The 16000-nt window shown below is 37.9% G+C and overlaps 1 protein-coding gene across 2 annotated transcripts in view; it reads right to left on the bottom strand.

Annotated features, from left to right (window-relative positions):
* Positions 1–1031: 1031 nt before the first annotated feature.
* The window catches only part of pla2g7 (phospholipase A2, group VII (platelet-activating factor acetylhydrolase, plasma)), a 46284-nt gene continuing 31315 nt past the window's right edge, over positions 1032–16000 (bottom strand). For both annotated transcript variants that reach the window (XM_020518844.2, XM_048597353.1), the window contains 5 exons: positions 14218–14331; positions 9622–9713; positions 5234–5404; positions 2488–2636; positions 1032–1952 (listed from right to left, as the gene is read on the bottom strand). In XM_020518844.2, coding sequence (XP_020374433.1) covers positions 1840–1952; positions 2488–2636; positions 5234–5404; positions 9622–9713; positions 14218–14331 — 639 coding nt within the window. In that variant the 3' untranslated portion in view covers positions 1032–1839. The remainder of the gene's footprint in view (positions 1953–2487; positions 2637–5233; positions 5405–9621; positions 9714–14217; positions 14332–16000) is intronic.

Here is a 16000-nt window from a genome sequence, read left to right as displayed (position 1 = left end):
ATACAAGATGAGCTCAGAAAGGGCAACAGGGAAGAGAGAGAAACTAGAAAAAGATGCAAACCCAGGGACAGGATAAGAGGAGCCTTAGAGGAAGCTTGGTTGATGAACTAGGTGAAAGGAAAAGAGAGTTGTCAAAGTAACTGATCAGATGGTCTGAACCTTTGATGACCAATTTTTCTGCCTCATCTGTTTAAGTTGCATCTTAAAGAGATACTGTCCAATGCCTCAGTACAGCCTTTGATAATGTAATAGGTTTAATGAGGGCACTATTTTCCCCAGAGTTTTTTTCCACTGATGATGTGGTAGATTTGAGGAAAATTCCTGTGAAATTCCCCACCCTTTCCCTCAAGCAGAGGATTACAATCTTCCCTGGACAAGCATTGTTGTGTACAGTTTTGCACCAAGTGAAGTTGTTTAAGGCTTATAGTTAACTTTTATTGTCAGTTATTTCAAATACACCCCATATAAAACTTAGTTATGATTATAGATCAAGGTCAGTAATTTGGTTAATCTTTATCATTATAAATACTGCTAGCTGGACGCTAGTAAATACACTTAAAGATCTGATTATCTTCATACTTTTGGAAACATTGGCTTCTATTTGTTAGCAGGCAGTCTAATTACATCATTACTAAACTAATCGGGAAATTACTGAATAAGTGGTGACTGAAGAATAATTTACAGAACAATACAAAGGCGAGAAATGATATAGCTGTGGGTGAAAGACTGGAATTTGGAATTAGATTGCTGTGTGTGCAGTTAGAAGAAGTTGCAGATTCTTTTCACGTATCATTTTTATTTCTATTCAACTGTCAAAGGATAGACTATAAATAACTTGCTTTGCACATCAGAAACAATATTTCCACCGTGTAGGTTGTTGTGGACACTTCTATGACAGAATGAAGAAAAGGTTACAAAAACGGAAATGGCTGGGAAACTCGGCAGCATCTGTGGAGAGAAATCAGAGTTAGTGTTTTGGGTCCAGTGACTCTTCTTTAGAACTGGACCTGAAACATTAACTCTGCTTTCTCTCCACAGATGCTGACAGACCTGCTGAGATTGGCCAGCCATTTCTGCTTTTGGTTTCTGATTTCCAGCATCCACAGTTCTTTTGTTTTAATTTTGTTACAAAGAGGTTGGTTGGTGTTCAACAGTCAACAGCAGTTACAAAAGTGCCACAAATGTGCTTGGAAGGAGTTGGCCTTGATTAAAAAATTTCATTAAGAGCAGCAAAAAGACATAAAAGATGTAAACAATTCAAAATGAATTTTAGTAGACAAACAAGTCAAGAAAAATCTTCACAAAATAATAATTTATGTTTCCAAAATCTTAAGTTATATATTAATTCTGGTTTTAAGAATTTTTTCTTAATGAGTTCTAATCACAGATGAACTTTAAGCTTCACCATAATGGTAGGTTTAGGAAAACATGCAAGCCAATTAATGGTGCATCATAGCTTTAAATAGTGTAATTTCAAACTGAATGCAATAATCGAAATCCTTAAAAACTCTGTATAATACAGTGCAATTTTAAAATAGATACAACCAATAAGGGTTACTCCAACTTGGAGCCTGCTGTTTGAGTCCTGCAAGGAATATAGATTTGTACTTGAAGTTATACTAATTCATCCAAAAGATGCATGGATCTATATCCAAAAGAACAGAGGTAAAAATTGTATTTTATGGCTTAGGACACATTTCTTAAACTCGAATTCTAACAATCTTATAAGGCAAATGTTTAGCACAATGCGAGTGTTCAGTGCAGATAAATCCATTCACACTGATTTTTATTTTACTGCAGTACACTCAACATTCATAGTTTGGATTCAGAATTCAAAAGTCATTGCTGGGGTTCAGAGGTCGATAAAGGCAAATGAATATTTGTGCCTGGTATAATGTGTTCTCCTTGCCCATCAATAAGGGGGTCCCATTGATCAAAATCTCTCTCAAGACCTGTAAAGTGAATTTTGATATTGAAGTTAAATCCCGAAACAATTAAGTAAAAAGGAAGCTTTTGTCTGTCACAATGGTAAATGTTTGATTCACATCGAGAACTATATATTCTCGAGTGGGAAACTGTTCTTTACGGAGGTGTTTCTCCTCATTTCACATATACAACCTTTATTACACACATTATACATAAGAGGACAGAACTTTATGGTACTGTTTTAAAATGTGTGTCATCATTAACATTTCGCAATTTTCAGAAAATTGGTTTCCAATGGGAAGTATTTAATATTTGCACAACCCTTAAATCACAATTTCAAAAAAAGAATGATTCAGAATGACTAGATGTTGGAAACTCCAAAACAATTCATTGTAAATTAAAGAAGAGGCGCATTTCTGTAGTGTTCTAGGATTGCATCAGTCTCACCTTTAGTATTGTGTCATATATATAGAATTACTACCTAATTGTTCTGATACCCGAAATTAGAAAACTATTTATTATTGAAATACGTAACCAAATTAATACATTTTATTTACTCACCCAAGTGTCTTTGCATGAATGCTAAAGAAGCTTTGTTGCTAATATCAATCGCTGTTAGGGGATCTATTGTTCCTTTTAATTGAAAAATCTTTCCAAGGAAAGAGCCAGTCAAAAATGTAAAATCAGGGAAGCTCTGATGTACTGTTCCTCTATAAAGAATCAAAGAAAGAAGAACAATTCAATTCTGCCTGCAATCCAAATATGAAACAAGGTACTTTTAAGAAATAGCAACATTTTTCTCTAATCATTCTATGGATGAGTGTGTCACTGGTTATGCCACCACCACTTGATCATTGCTAATGACCCTGGAGAAAAAGATGGTGAGCTGCTTTCTTGAATTATATATTAGCACGGATAGAAGACTGGCTGGTTGGCAGAAAACAGTACGTCTAAACGGGACTTTTTCAGATTGCCAGGAAGTCCTGTCGGTGACTGTACATAACCCTCAACTTTTTACAATTTGTATCTATGACTTAGATGAGGGGTCAAAAATATGCTAGTTAAATTTGTAGATGTTACAAAGACAGGTAGAAAAGTATGCTGTGAAAATGATGTAAGGAAGGTTTAAAATGATATATGTTATGCAAGTGGTCAAAATCCCGGCAGATGGTGTCTATTGTGGGAAAATGTGAAGTTGTTCTCTTTGGGAGGATGAATAAAAAAGCAAAGCATTTTTAAAATCGTGAATGACTGCTGAATTCTGAGGTGCAGAGGGATGTTAGTATTCTAGTGCTCAAATCCCAGAAAGTTAACAGGTTCAGCAAGTGATAATGGCAGGTAATGCAATGTTATTCTTTATGAGATGAACTGAACTGAAAAGGATGTTATGCTTCAGTTATTCAAGGCATTGGAGAGAGCACATCACAAATACTGTGTGGGGTCTTGGTCTCCTTATTTTAAGGAAGGATTTAATTATGTTAGAGGTGGTTTGGAGGAAATTTATTAAATTAATACCTGGAATGACTGACTGTTGAGAAGATTGGACAGGTTGGGCTTATTTTCATTAGAAAAGGGAAAAAAGTGATTTGATTGAAGTTTAGAAGATCCTGAATGGTCTTGACAAAGTGGACAGAGAAAGAACATTTAGTGGGTGAGTCCATAACTAGGGGACATGGTTTTAAAATTAAGCTTTGCCTTTTTAGAACAGATGAAGTAATTTTCTCAGATTCAGAGATATTTTGGAGCTTTTTGCCTTAGAAGTGGTTACAGTTATCAAATCTTTTTAAGGTGGAAATAGATGAAGTGTCCTGCCTTACAAGCAGCTAAGGTTAATGGAGGTAGATGGGAATGTGGAATCTGGTACACACACAGATCATCGTGATCATAGCGAATAGGGGATAAGGCTTGAAGGACTGAATAGCCAACTTGTGCTACCAATTTGTATGTCTCTATTGTGATAGTGTAAACTTCAGAACATTTAATAACTGTTCATGGATTGAAAGAGGCAGGAATAACTCTGGAATAAACTGTTAAAGGACAAAGACAAACTGTTATACAGCAATCAGCCATGCCTGGAAGAAAAAGAAGTAGTCAAAGCTACATAAACAAAACTGTTTTAACAACCTGATTGATAACTGGCTGCCTAATACCACAAAACTTCTCTGCTGAGGAATTTAAGGAGTTAATGACAAGACAGGCTGTGTTTCAAATAGAGAGTCAATGCCAAATATAATAAGGAACAGGGAAGCTACTTCTGAGAAGGTGGCAAGGTGCAGACTTGACAGCTGCAGAGGAGTAGTCAATATTTTAGATGAAACAATCTGAAGGATTATCAATAATGTCACACCATAAACTTGAAGGGCAGAAAGTTGTATAAAAATTCAACTCCAGGATTCTTCAGCGGCAGAACTTTGAAGATTAACACTGCACAAGGATCGAACCTTGGACACATCCAGAGACAGACACACTGCCGGTTGAAATTATAGGTAAATTCCACCATTAATTGGGTAATAGCTAAATTGGGTTTGTGGGGCTTAACTTGCCTACTCAAAAGATCTTATTTGGTTGTTGCAATAAAGTTCAAGTCATTGTTTCAGTATTTAATTATCTGGGAGATTTCTTAAGAAGAAGCCAAATTAAAGGTAGCTGTGGTAATTTAACCATTGGAATATGCTTATATGCTCATCACCCCTGTCCTCACCGATGAAAGTCGGTTCATTTTTCAGATTTAAAATGTTTGTATTTAAGATCCTACAAACAGTCTAATTCTCCTGTCTCTTTGATGTCATACAATGACCACCCATCTCTATCCCTGAAAACATCCAACTTTTCTCTAGATTCTTACCTGTCGTATCATTAGCAGCTTTGTCTTACGCTCACCTTAGCCTCACATATCAATTCCCTGCCCAAATTTAACTTCTAGGACCCTCCCTACTGACCATATCTTTCACCAAGCCTTTGGCCCTCTCCTTTGGCTCAGTGCCACAGCTATTAATGACTTTGAGGTGGCTAACTAGGTCACAAAAGTTTAATGATCAGTTAGAAAAGTTTGCCAAATTGCAGAAGTGTTGGCAACAGTCACATTTTGGTTAGGACACTGGCAAGACTCCCTTGCTCTCCTCTGAATATAGTGCTGGGGATCATTTATGCCCATGTTTGCTTCAATGCCACAATCCCAATAAAATAATTAATCTCTCACACCCTGGCACAAGGTTGTCCTTGGCATATGCGTCACCTCTGGCTCCTAGAATGGGCATAGTTTTGAATGGATATGGTTGACAAGTAAAGTACCAGCACATTTACTCACATGATTGTAATCATTTTTCGCTGTATTTCAACTGAATCAAGTTTTTTCATTTTCAGGATATTAGTAACCCATTGGAATTTTTCGGAGTTGATGAACAGTATTGGCTTCTGTACCTTTGTATACACCTCATCCTCCAGTGGGAACATCCATGCATCTAATGCCACTCCACATCTATTTAAAGAAGTAGTATAGAATTGTTAATTATCCCCACACATATCATAAACATATTCAGCAGCTGATGCAATCAGATTTTGCCCAAATCATATTTAAATCAGAGTATCAAAGGCAATTTCTGGCTTGTTTTTCTCAAAAAACATAGCGATTTAGCTTCAAATTGTAGTCCAGTTAATGCATGATTATTTTACTGCAACTTTCCTGTGTTATTTGTACATTTCAGATCTATAAACCCTAACATGTTAGTTTTTTTTTAAAATAATTGGCTTACCCACAAACTGGCCATGGAAAATGACATATCTTTTTACTCATAGGTACCTTCTAAGCCCCTATTTATTCAATTTAATTAACTGTAGTTCGTCGTTGATGTAACTCCATGGAGGCCGGTGATCTGTCACAAAGCCACCTTTATTTACACGTGCACAGTATATGGAGTCTGACTAGTTAGCTCAGAGTCAGTCCCGAGAGTGGGGAGACTCCTGTTTATATCTGTCAGCCAGGGCTTCCTGATTGGCCCAGGTAAATAGCCCCAAACAGGGAACTCACTCTGAGATTCATCTGGCCAATGTCATTCCAATCACTACACTCATTGTCGTTTATTGCAAGAAAGTGAGGTGTAAAAGTACAGAACATTTACAGTGCCTGAACAGAGCTTTGGTGAGATCATATGTGGAGCGGTGTGTGCATTTTTGGCCTTATTTCAAAAAAGGATATAATTGCTTCAGATGCAGTTCAGAGAAGGTTCACTCAACACATTCTTAGGTTCAGAAAGTTATGAATGAAGGTTGAACAAGTCGGGCCTATATCCATTGGAATTTAGAAGAACGAAGGGTCATCTTCTTGATATGTGTAAGATCGTAAGGGACTGGATGCAGTGAATACTGGAAGGATGTTTTTTCATGTGGGGGTGACTAAAACTAGGGGACATTGTTTTATGAAGGGTGCATTTGCGAGAAAGAGTGAGACAGCGAGAGCGAGAGAGGGGGAGCGCAAGAGAGAGAGCAAGAAAATTTCTTTTCTCCAAATGGTTGTTAGAGTCTGGTATTCTCTTCCCCCAAGATACTGGAGATTGGTTATTTAAGTTTCTTCAAGGCAGAGTTAGATTTCTAATTTTTGCAATTAGGCAGAATGTACCTAATTTAACCTCCTTGCTGTTGCATCTAATTTTTACTGCCCTTTATTTTTGTGCTGCTAGGAAAATGACCAAATTACATTACTGCCTAAATAATTTACATGGATGACAAACCATGAGACCAGGCACAGACTCTTATGAAGATTCACTGAACACTGCATATTCTGACATTACTTTTGCGTCAAGTGCTCTCTTTCCTACAGTAGTGTACAATAAGATAAGCAATTAATTGCATGAAAGAAAAAGGAAGTAGACTGCTCAGGAACAGGGGAGTTTAAACTAGTTTAAGATGATATGGAAATGCAAAGAGTTCCTGGAAATGAGCATTATTCAGGATTTTAAACATAACTGTATCACTTAGCAGCTTTTTTATCCGTTAGTAGTATAAAAACAAAGACAAAAATTGCTGGAAAAGCTCAGCAAGTCTGACAGCAAATGTGGAGAGAAATCAGAGTGGTCGAGTGACCCTTCCTCAGAGTACTCACAATAGGATAAACAGTTGACTAAATGGCAACATTGTGTTTAAAAGTGCACTGACCATTGTGCATGTCAGAAATAGACATTTCAATATTCTACCAGTTATGCCTCAAGTGGTGTTATAGTAGCTATGTGCTATAGCGATTTTCGTTTGTGAAGTCCTATTGTGTTTAGTTCATTTTACTAAACTATCCTGAATTTCCAAACCCTTGCCACCAGATGTCTCCTCAACAACAAACAACCTTGTACGTGCTCATGAAAGTAAACTCAGATGAACATCGTGACCCCTCCCGGTTTGTCTTCTTTGGCAATCTCAACCTGTTGGATCCACTGCCAAATTCTCTCCCTTAAACTTCTGCTCTTATTCTAAAACCTTTTTTGATATTCATGGTATTTCTGAGGGAGTGCCATCAAATAAACAGTGCTCCCAAAAGTGATCCCATTCCTACAAAATCCTGCACCCTTCTCCCTCTTCGCTCTTTCATTGCTTCCTCCATCTGGATCCAATTCTCATCCACTCTCTCAACCGTGCTCAACTCAAATAGTGCACCTTGGCGTCAACTTCCAACACACACCTTGAGAGATCAGCAAACATCAAAAACAAGATGTTAGGTACAATTCTAGATCTGATGCTGAATTACAAACTATTTAAAGAGACGGTACATAGACTTTTGAAATAGAAGAGTTGAGGCCCATAAGGAGCTGACATGAAAGGGGAGTTTAGCCATCTCAATCTGGGCAGATTAACCAGGATTCTATAGAATGGCAGGGCAACTTTGGAGGGATAAACAAACAGGAGGCTGGAAGAACACAGCAAGCCAGGCAGCATACGGAGGAAAGGAGAAGAAGTCAATGTTTTGGGTATTACCCTTCTAATACCCGCAATGTTGACTTCTCCTTTCCTCCAGAAGCTGCCTGGCTTGCTGTGTTCTTCCAGCCTCCTGTCTGTATACCTTGGATTCCAGCATCCACAGTTTTTTTTCTCTATTACCTTGAGGGTAGACTGGCCTCTACTACTTACATTCTTAATTCTTAAAAAATTGAAGAAGTAAGTGGCAATGGACTTGGAATAAAACAGGGCAAAAAATTAAATTAATATATTTGTGGAAGCATTTATCAAATGTTTCTGTATTGACTTAGATGATAAAATTAAATAGAAAATGATACAGATTAAAAAGGAAAGCAGAAGTTTTAGGACAAACAATTCTGGGTAATCCAAGGAGGAGGATGGGAAAAAGTTATGGCTGCAAGAGCTGCTCCTTTTTTTGAGGTATTTTCAGTGTTGGAGCTGATTTCCTCAAACTCCAGGAGCAATAATCACTATTTTATAAGCTGTTGCATGGTTTTGGAACTTTGGATAAAAAGGGATCAAAACACTTTAGAAAGGAGGAAGAGAGACAAAGCAGTGACTACGTGGGAAGTGAAACAAACGAAGAACTGAACCTGCACAGCTACCTGACCCAGCAACGAACCTGCACTGCTAACTGCTTCTGCTGTTTGGTTTCAAGTATCTCCAGCAGGTTTTTCACGCAGAGGGTGGTGCGAGTATGGAATGAGCTGCCAGAGGAAGTGGTGGAGGCTGGAGCAATTGAAACATTTAAAAAAGGTATCTGGATGGGTATATGAATAGGAAGGGTTTACAGCAATATGGGCCAAATGCTGGCAAATGAGACTACATTAATTTAGGATATCTGGTCTGCATGGACAAGTTGAACCAAAGGGTCTGCTTCAATGCTGTACAGCTTTATGATTTTATGACCATCGTTGTTAGAAATGTTCCTATGTTAGGTGAATGTAAAAAGATGGAGAACTTCTCCAGCAAAATGGACCTAACCCAACTACAGACTGCAATTTACAATGATGCTTAGTAAGATCTTTGGTTGATGCCAATTTATGGATAACTAATAATAATCCCTTTGAAATTTATCTATAGTTGCAGTTCTCATTTAATTCCACTACAGTTCTTACTTTTTGACAGATAGCTGTGGGAATGGATACTTTAATATACTAGCTAACCAAACTATAGTGTCCACTTGAGCAATTTTTATATAGAATGAACAATTGGGAAGTTGCTGATGGATGGTCAACATTAACACAACTTTCTTCTCGCCACAAATGTCATCAGACCTGCTAAGTCTTTCAAGAATTTTATTTTTATTTCACACATCTAGTATACGCATTTCTTGTTGTTTTTGAACTAGAATTGGAAAATGCTGGTAAGTTCTGAGGAAAGGTCATTGACCTAAAAGCATTCGCTCTGTTACTTTCTCGATAGTTCATAGCTGAACTACTGTGTATTTTCAGTTCCCATTTTCATTTGATGTCCAGCATCTGAAAGATTTTACTTTTATCTCTCAAGTTATTTGGTCAGTTTGGTGTACAAATGTTTAATCACACAATAGCACTGTTATTTTCTATTTACAGCATTCAAGCAATTTTACAAGTCCATAAGTGAAATGAGACACACGTTTGGCAATGAAAACATTAATTAAAGGGCCAACTGTTTATTAGCATGCAGTGTGCAGTAGGATGTTCACATCACTTTGGAAAACTGAAAGACATATTCTATAAACATTCACTACGTACCAGATCTGTCACAACTTACCCAAACCGAACATCTTTGCTGAGTGAATCAATAACTGTGGCTCCACCAAATGAGTGACCCATGATAGCTACTTTGTGCAGATCCAGAGAATCCTACAAAAAGAGAGTGTGAAAACTCTTATTAAAGTTCAAGCAATATTATGTTATTCATCATAGAATCATTAAATCCCTACAGTCAGAAAACAGGCCATTTGGCCCAACAGGTCCACACCGCCTCTCCGAACAGCATCCCATCCTGACTCATTCCCCTAACCCCGTATTTCCCGATGTCTAACGCAAACATCCCTGGACACTATGGACAATTTAGCATGGTCAGTCCATCTAGTCCGCACATCTTTGGACTGTGGGAGGAAACCGGAGCACCCGAAAGAAACCCACGCAGACATGGGAAGAATGTGTAAACTCCACACAGACAGTCGCCCGAGGCTGGAATCGATCCTGGGTTGCTGGCGCTATGAGGCAGCAGTGCTAAGCACTGAGCCACCATGCCGTTTTAAAATAGACCATTATTTTTTGAAAATGTCTTACTTTGAATCTGATTGCTTAACCTGTGATCAGTAAATTTCCTTCAAAGGTAATTTCCAAGTTGTTTCCAAATGCAAAATGCTTGAACCACTGCAGTTACACAACATTCCACAGAAGCTGGTTTTCCAGCCAGCTCAAGATTATGACTTGTATTGTTTTCAATGAAGCCAAGGAATCACTCTCTCTTAATGTCTTCATGGAGTGGCCTAGCAAAGGGGACTCTCGAATCTGATAAACCTTTATGCAGCCCAAGCAATTCAAGCTAGATTTCTGTATCAGTTTCTAATCACAACGAGGGAAGTACTTTGGACAAAAAAGTGTTTCTCTTTTGCTTCTAACCCTTTTAGCAGTTCCTGTTCAGCTAATCCCTGGGTATGTAGTCAATGTTATAGTAATAAACCATTGCATATGCAGCTATTTCAGCAGCCTTCATATTTTCTGTACTGAAAAAAATTGCTGGAAATCACAGCCATGGAGACAGCAAGTTAACATTTCGAGTCTAGATGACTCTTCATCAGAGCTGACGTGAAGTATGGAAGCAGGCAGCGTTTATGCAATAGTGGAATGAGGGGTGTGGAGTAGTGGGGAAGAAAGAATGTTGATAGTGCTGATTAAGTGATTGAAATGTGGGAATGGCAGAACAATGGTGTGTCTAACATATTTTCTGAAGCCGGTGCAATGCCAACATGAATCACTTTCATTGTTTTGAAAACTTACACAAATGCTTATGAGAATAGCCGGTTTATCAGGAATCCCAATTTATTGTACACGTAAGTTGTGAAACATAAATGATTTGTGAAGTAGACTGCTATTAGGCCTGACAAATACAAAACACATCATTCAGTGGTCAACAGATCATGACTGTTTGTCTTCTATAAAAATAATCTATTTTACAGTGCAATACTGATTCTTAAATGCTTTTATGTACAAAACCAGTTTGAGAAGGGTAAAAATAAGAGGGGGCAGGTATGGAAGAACACAGGGAACTAGCTTTTAAGCAATTTATACTTAATAGAATGGTGTGAAAGAACAGTCACAGGATAAAGGCCGTACAAATGAAATGACATCAGGCAAAGAGGGAGAGTGAATGCAGAAAAAAAAAAAAGAACAAATATAAGACAGTAGAAGGGAGAAATAAGAGAGTGGTATGTACCAGCAATATATACTAAGGCTATTGAACAGAACATGCAAGCAAAAAGCAAGCCATTCAACACCTGAAGTTTGCTCTACCAGTTAATAAGATCATTGCTGATCGGATTGTAATCTCAAATCCACATTCTTGCATACCCGGATAACCGTTCACCCTCTTGCTACCAAGAATTTTTCCACCTCTGCCTTAAAAATATTCAAAGGCTCCGCTTCCATCACCTTTTCAAGTCAGGAGTTCCAAAGATTCTCAATCCTCAGCGAGAAAAGAAACTTGACTTCATCTGCTTTTATTTGGGAGACCATTTAAACAGTTAACCCTGGTTTTAGATTCTCTCATAAGAGTAAAAGTCCTCTCCACATTCACCCTGGCCAGACCCCTCAGGATCTTAATCTAAACTCTAGCAGATACAAACCAGCATTTTAACCTTTCCTCAGAAAAATCCTCCTGATCCAGACTTTAGTCTGGTAAGCCTTTCCATTCTTCCTTAAATAAGGCAACAAATATTGCATACAGTATTCCAAACGGCGTTTCACAAGTGCCCTGTTTAACTGAAGCATAACCGTCATAGTTTTGTATCCATTACTCTTGCAATAAGTGATAACACTATTTGTTTTCTTAATTACTTGTTATACCTGTATACCAGCATCTTGTGATTCATGCAGTAGGACACCCCAATCTCTGTCTCAGAGCTCTCCAATCTCTAACCATTTGGATAATACCTTTTTGTGTTCTTTCTTCTAAAATGGGCAACCGCACATTTACGACATTATATTCTATTTGTCAAATCAACCTTTTTTAAAGTTTACTATCTGTCTTTGTCTCTTTAGCAGATTTGGCAACCATACGTTATGTCTTTTCATCCAAGTTAACTAGCTTATAAACAGTTGAGGTCCTGGTACTAATCCCCGTGTATGCCACTCCTTACCTCCTGTCAACCTGAAAAAGGCCCATTTAATGAGTAGTCTCTGCATCCTGTTAGCCAGCCAATCTACCATTCATGCCAATTTGCTACATCCTATACCATGAGCTTTTATTTTCATAATAAACTTTGATGTGATCATTTATGAAACGCCTTCTGGAAATGCAAGTACAATACATCCACCAGTTACCCTTGATGCCCAGCATGTTACTTTCTCCAAGGAGTCCAATAAACTGGTTAAACTTGATTAACTTATCTAAATTCTCTACTATAAACTTCTTTAATAATAGGAGTTCCTTGATTGGACCAGATTAGCAGCCCCAATCGGGGAGTCCTGGCCGACAGATATAAACAGGAGTATCAGTGGTTCTGTTCGTTCAAAGCTGGCTCTGAGGGAGCTTGATCAGTGTCAAGGACTCCTCCACAAGCATTCACTCCTCCACTACCAACACTCAGTAGCAGCAGTGTGCACTATCTACAAGATGCACTGCAAAAATTCACCAAAGATCCTCAGACAGCACCTTCCAAACCCAAGACCACTTCCATATAGAAGGACAAGGGCATCAGACATATGGGAACACCACCACCTCCAAGTTCCCCTCCAAGTCACTCACCATCCTGACTTAGAAATATATTGCCGTTCCTTCGCTGTCACCGAGTCAAAATCCTGAAATTCCCTCCCTAATAGCATTGTGGGTCAACTCACAGCAGGAGGACTGCAGCAGTTCAAGAAAGCAGCTCACCACGAAGGGTGACTTGGTGACAGGATACCAGCACCTGTGAAGTTATTTCAGTAGGCCCCTTGATTTACGAATTGGAGTTCTATAATAAATAGTTTAAATCTTGTGAACAATTTTGAGGGACACTTGCGTGAGCTTGATCTGGACCAGCTTTATGTATTTTAGTAATGAGTAGCCTAAACTGCATTCCTTAAAGGAATCACTGCTGGCCATTCCAAAGTTGGCCCCAAAATGGCTCTGCACTTTTTGCCACCAGAACAGGTGCGTAGTGAATCCTAAAGTCAAAAGACAGAAACAACGTGCATAAAACAGCAAGGGAGCTCACGGATCTAGCAAATTAAGTATACACAAAGAAAGAAGGCACAAGAAAATATATACAAAATAGTCAATGAAAAACAATGGAAGGTCTAATACAAAATGACAGAGAGAAAGAGACTGGAGACCTACACGGTTGTGGCTTTCTAGTATAAAGGAGGCTGCAATATAACTGTTCAGAATGACACTATAGAGATTACTATTGGCAAGTACAAAAGCACACAAAACAATAGCTGATCTACCATTTTATGGACACATCATTCATCAGACTCATTTTAAAATCTGTCTGTACTAAGGATTTGAAAGTGTCAAAGCACAGAACACAAAAAAATGTTCTCACAAAAGGAAACATGTATATGTTCACTCATGTATGTATTGACCAAAAAGCAGTTTAGAAGATTAGAAACAAATCATCTCTATGTGGGTACCATTGACATAGCCAGATGTTATTCACCCATCACCAGTTGCCGTGAGGCATTAGAAAAATGACATAAAAGCACAAAAGAGAATTGAGGGGATATGCTTATCAGGAAATACTGAGCAGAGTTCTCTTCAAAAAGAAAACAGATTATGCATTAACCTGATAGAAGACCTTAAAATTATGGAGGTATTTGATAAAGCAGATGTAGGGAAGGTGTTTCTACTCGAGGTAAACTCTATATTAGGAGCTATAAACGAGACAGTAGCTAATAAATCCAGAAGGAATTCAGGAGAAACGACTTCAGTGAGAGTAGTGGGAATATGGAACCTATTTGTACATAGGACTGAACAACTGTTAGTCAGACTGCGTGACTGTAATGGTTACCTTTCCAAAAGGGTATTAGTGGACGAGTTGGGTCTGAAGGAAAAACTGTATTTTAAAAACATTCCAACGTTCAAACCACAAAATTTGACCGTGTGTTTCTTCCCCCTTCAGCGTTACTAACTCATAGCACAACTTGTTCATACCTTCATTTTAGTGAAATCAAAATTCACTGGAACTATATTATTGACTGGTTTTCCCATGTTTATATCAGTAAGCAGATTTAAGGCCTTGATACACTCTTCCGCTCTCTGATGTACCTGCAAATCACAAAACAAACTAATCAATGGAGAATGTTAACTACTTTTAAAGGGTTTCAGGAAATTAAACAATATTAAGGAATACTTTTTAGCACATAGACAAAAGTCTTGGAAAGTTAAAAAAGCACAATGATTACTTAAATAGTATTATTCACTGAAAATTTAATGACAGTGGAGTTCATTAAAACTTTTAAAGAGGGGCAGCTACAAAGATTTAATTTGAATGGCTACATAAGAATTGGTACTCTCTAGGGTTTTGGTTTTCAATTTTTTACTGCAGTGGCCCTATTTGTAATTTACTTATCAGTTTTGATATTACACACCACAGCTGATAAAAAGTATAATGTGGTTATTCACCAGAATAATAAACTGCACCTTGTTCCTCAATGAGTCTTGCTCAGTTCCTAATCTGATGGACCAGAAAAGATTCTCTGCATACTGGTGGAAAAGTTTGGGACCCGCAGAAAATAGCAACTCAAGGCTTAAGACAAATTTTCATGTTCAATATGGAATATGTAGCTGTTAAAACTGAACTTCAACGGGAAAGCATCAAGATCAAGTGTAGGCTATTTGTGACAACAGCTCCTCCACGTCATATTATTTCTCCCAGTTAATAGACCCATGGACTTCCAAATGTGTGAATTCCCCATCTCAAAAGATATAGAAAGTTAGAGAAGAGGAGCCAGCCAGAACAAATCTCTAGTAGCAGTATGATCTATGAACACCTTTGGAAGTAAAAACAGATTGCAAACTCTTTGCTTTGGCAGAGGATATTGTGTATGCAAAACCTTCAATTATCAATTGTCAACAGCCAACCACAATATCAGGCCCAATTTCACAAACATAAGGATGATTATGTAACCAACTACTGCTGACTGGTTTTCCAGAAGTACTCCAGTCACATTCTGTCACATGTTCAATAATATGGCATGAAAGTGCATGTTCTGGTGTGAACAACAACAGGCATAGCCTGGTTAATTGGTGGCATTTTGGCAGGCATATCCATATCGGAAAACATTAGCTCTCAAATCCCACTTCGCCCTGCAAATTAGTTAAAATGTCTTTTGAACATTTACAGGAGCAAGAATTTTTGTTGTCATTTCCACTACACATGCACCCCCATATCTGGCTTTTCCCTACAATTCAAACACCAGTGCCTCTTTAAATGTAATCTACACCATTTTTCCTGAATGCGTCCAATTAGGCACTATTGTTTCAGTCAAGTGACCATAGAAAACACTGTTCTGGTGGATTTTGTAATGAGTGAACTACTCAGGAATAAACTGTATCTTTATTGGACTCTCCAAAAATTTACCTTCCACGTTCTGAGACAGCTAACTTATTGTAGATCTGGTTACATGGTTAATTTAATACAGTTTGATGTCAGACAAAAATAGGACTTCCAAATATGTTGTCACAAAATAATTTGCTTAAGTGAAAACCATAGGGGTGAAGGTCCTGAGGCTACAAAGCCTCATCTCTATTTTAAGAGTGCTGGTACTAGTGCTTGTTGCCTTTTTATGACATATCTTTTGACTTTACACAGTCATTAAAATTAACAAATATCAGGATCCATGATTTGTAGGGTCTCACTAAATTTCAATTGGTACTTAGACAACATTCGGTTTTGATAGTGCAGTTGAAACTCCACAGCTGAAGAATATTAACA

Source organism: Rhincodon typus, chromosome 5 (genome assembly GCF_021869965.1).
Source record: "Rhincodon typus isolate 14 chromosome 5, sRhiTyp1.1, whole genome shotgun sequence".
Classification (NCBI taxonomy): Eukaryota; Metazoa; Chordata; class Chondrichthyes; order Orectolobiformes; family Rhincodontidae; genus Rhincodon; species Rhincodon typus.
This window is presented reverse-complemented; position numbering and strand designations above follow the sequence as displayed.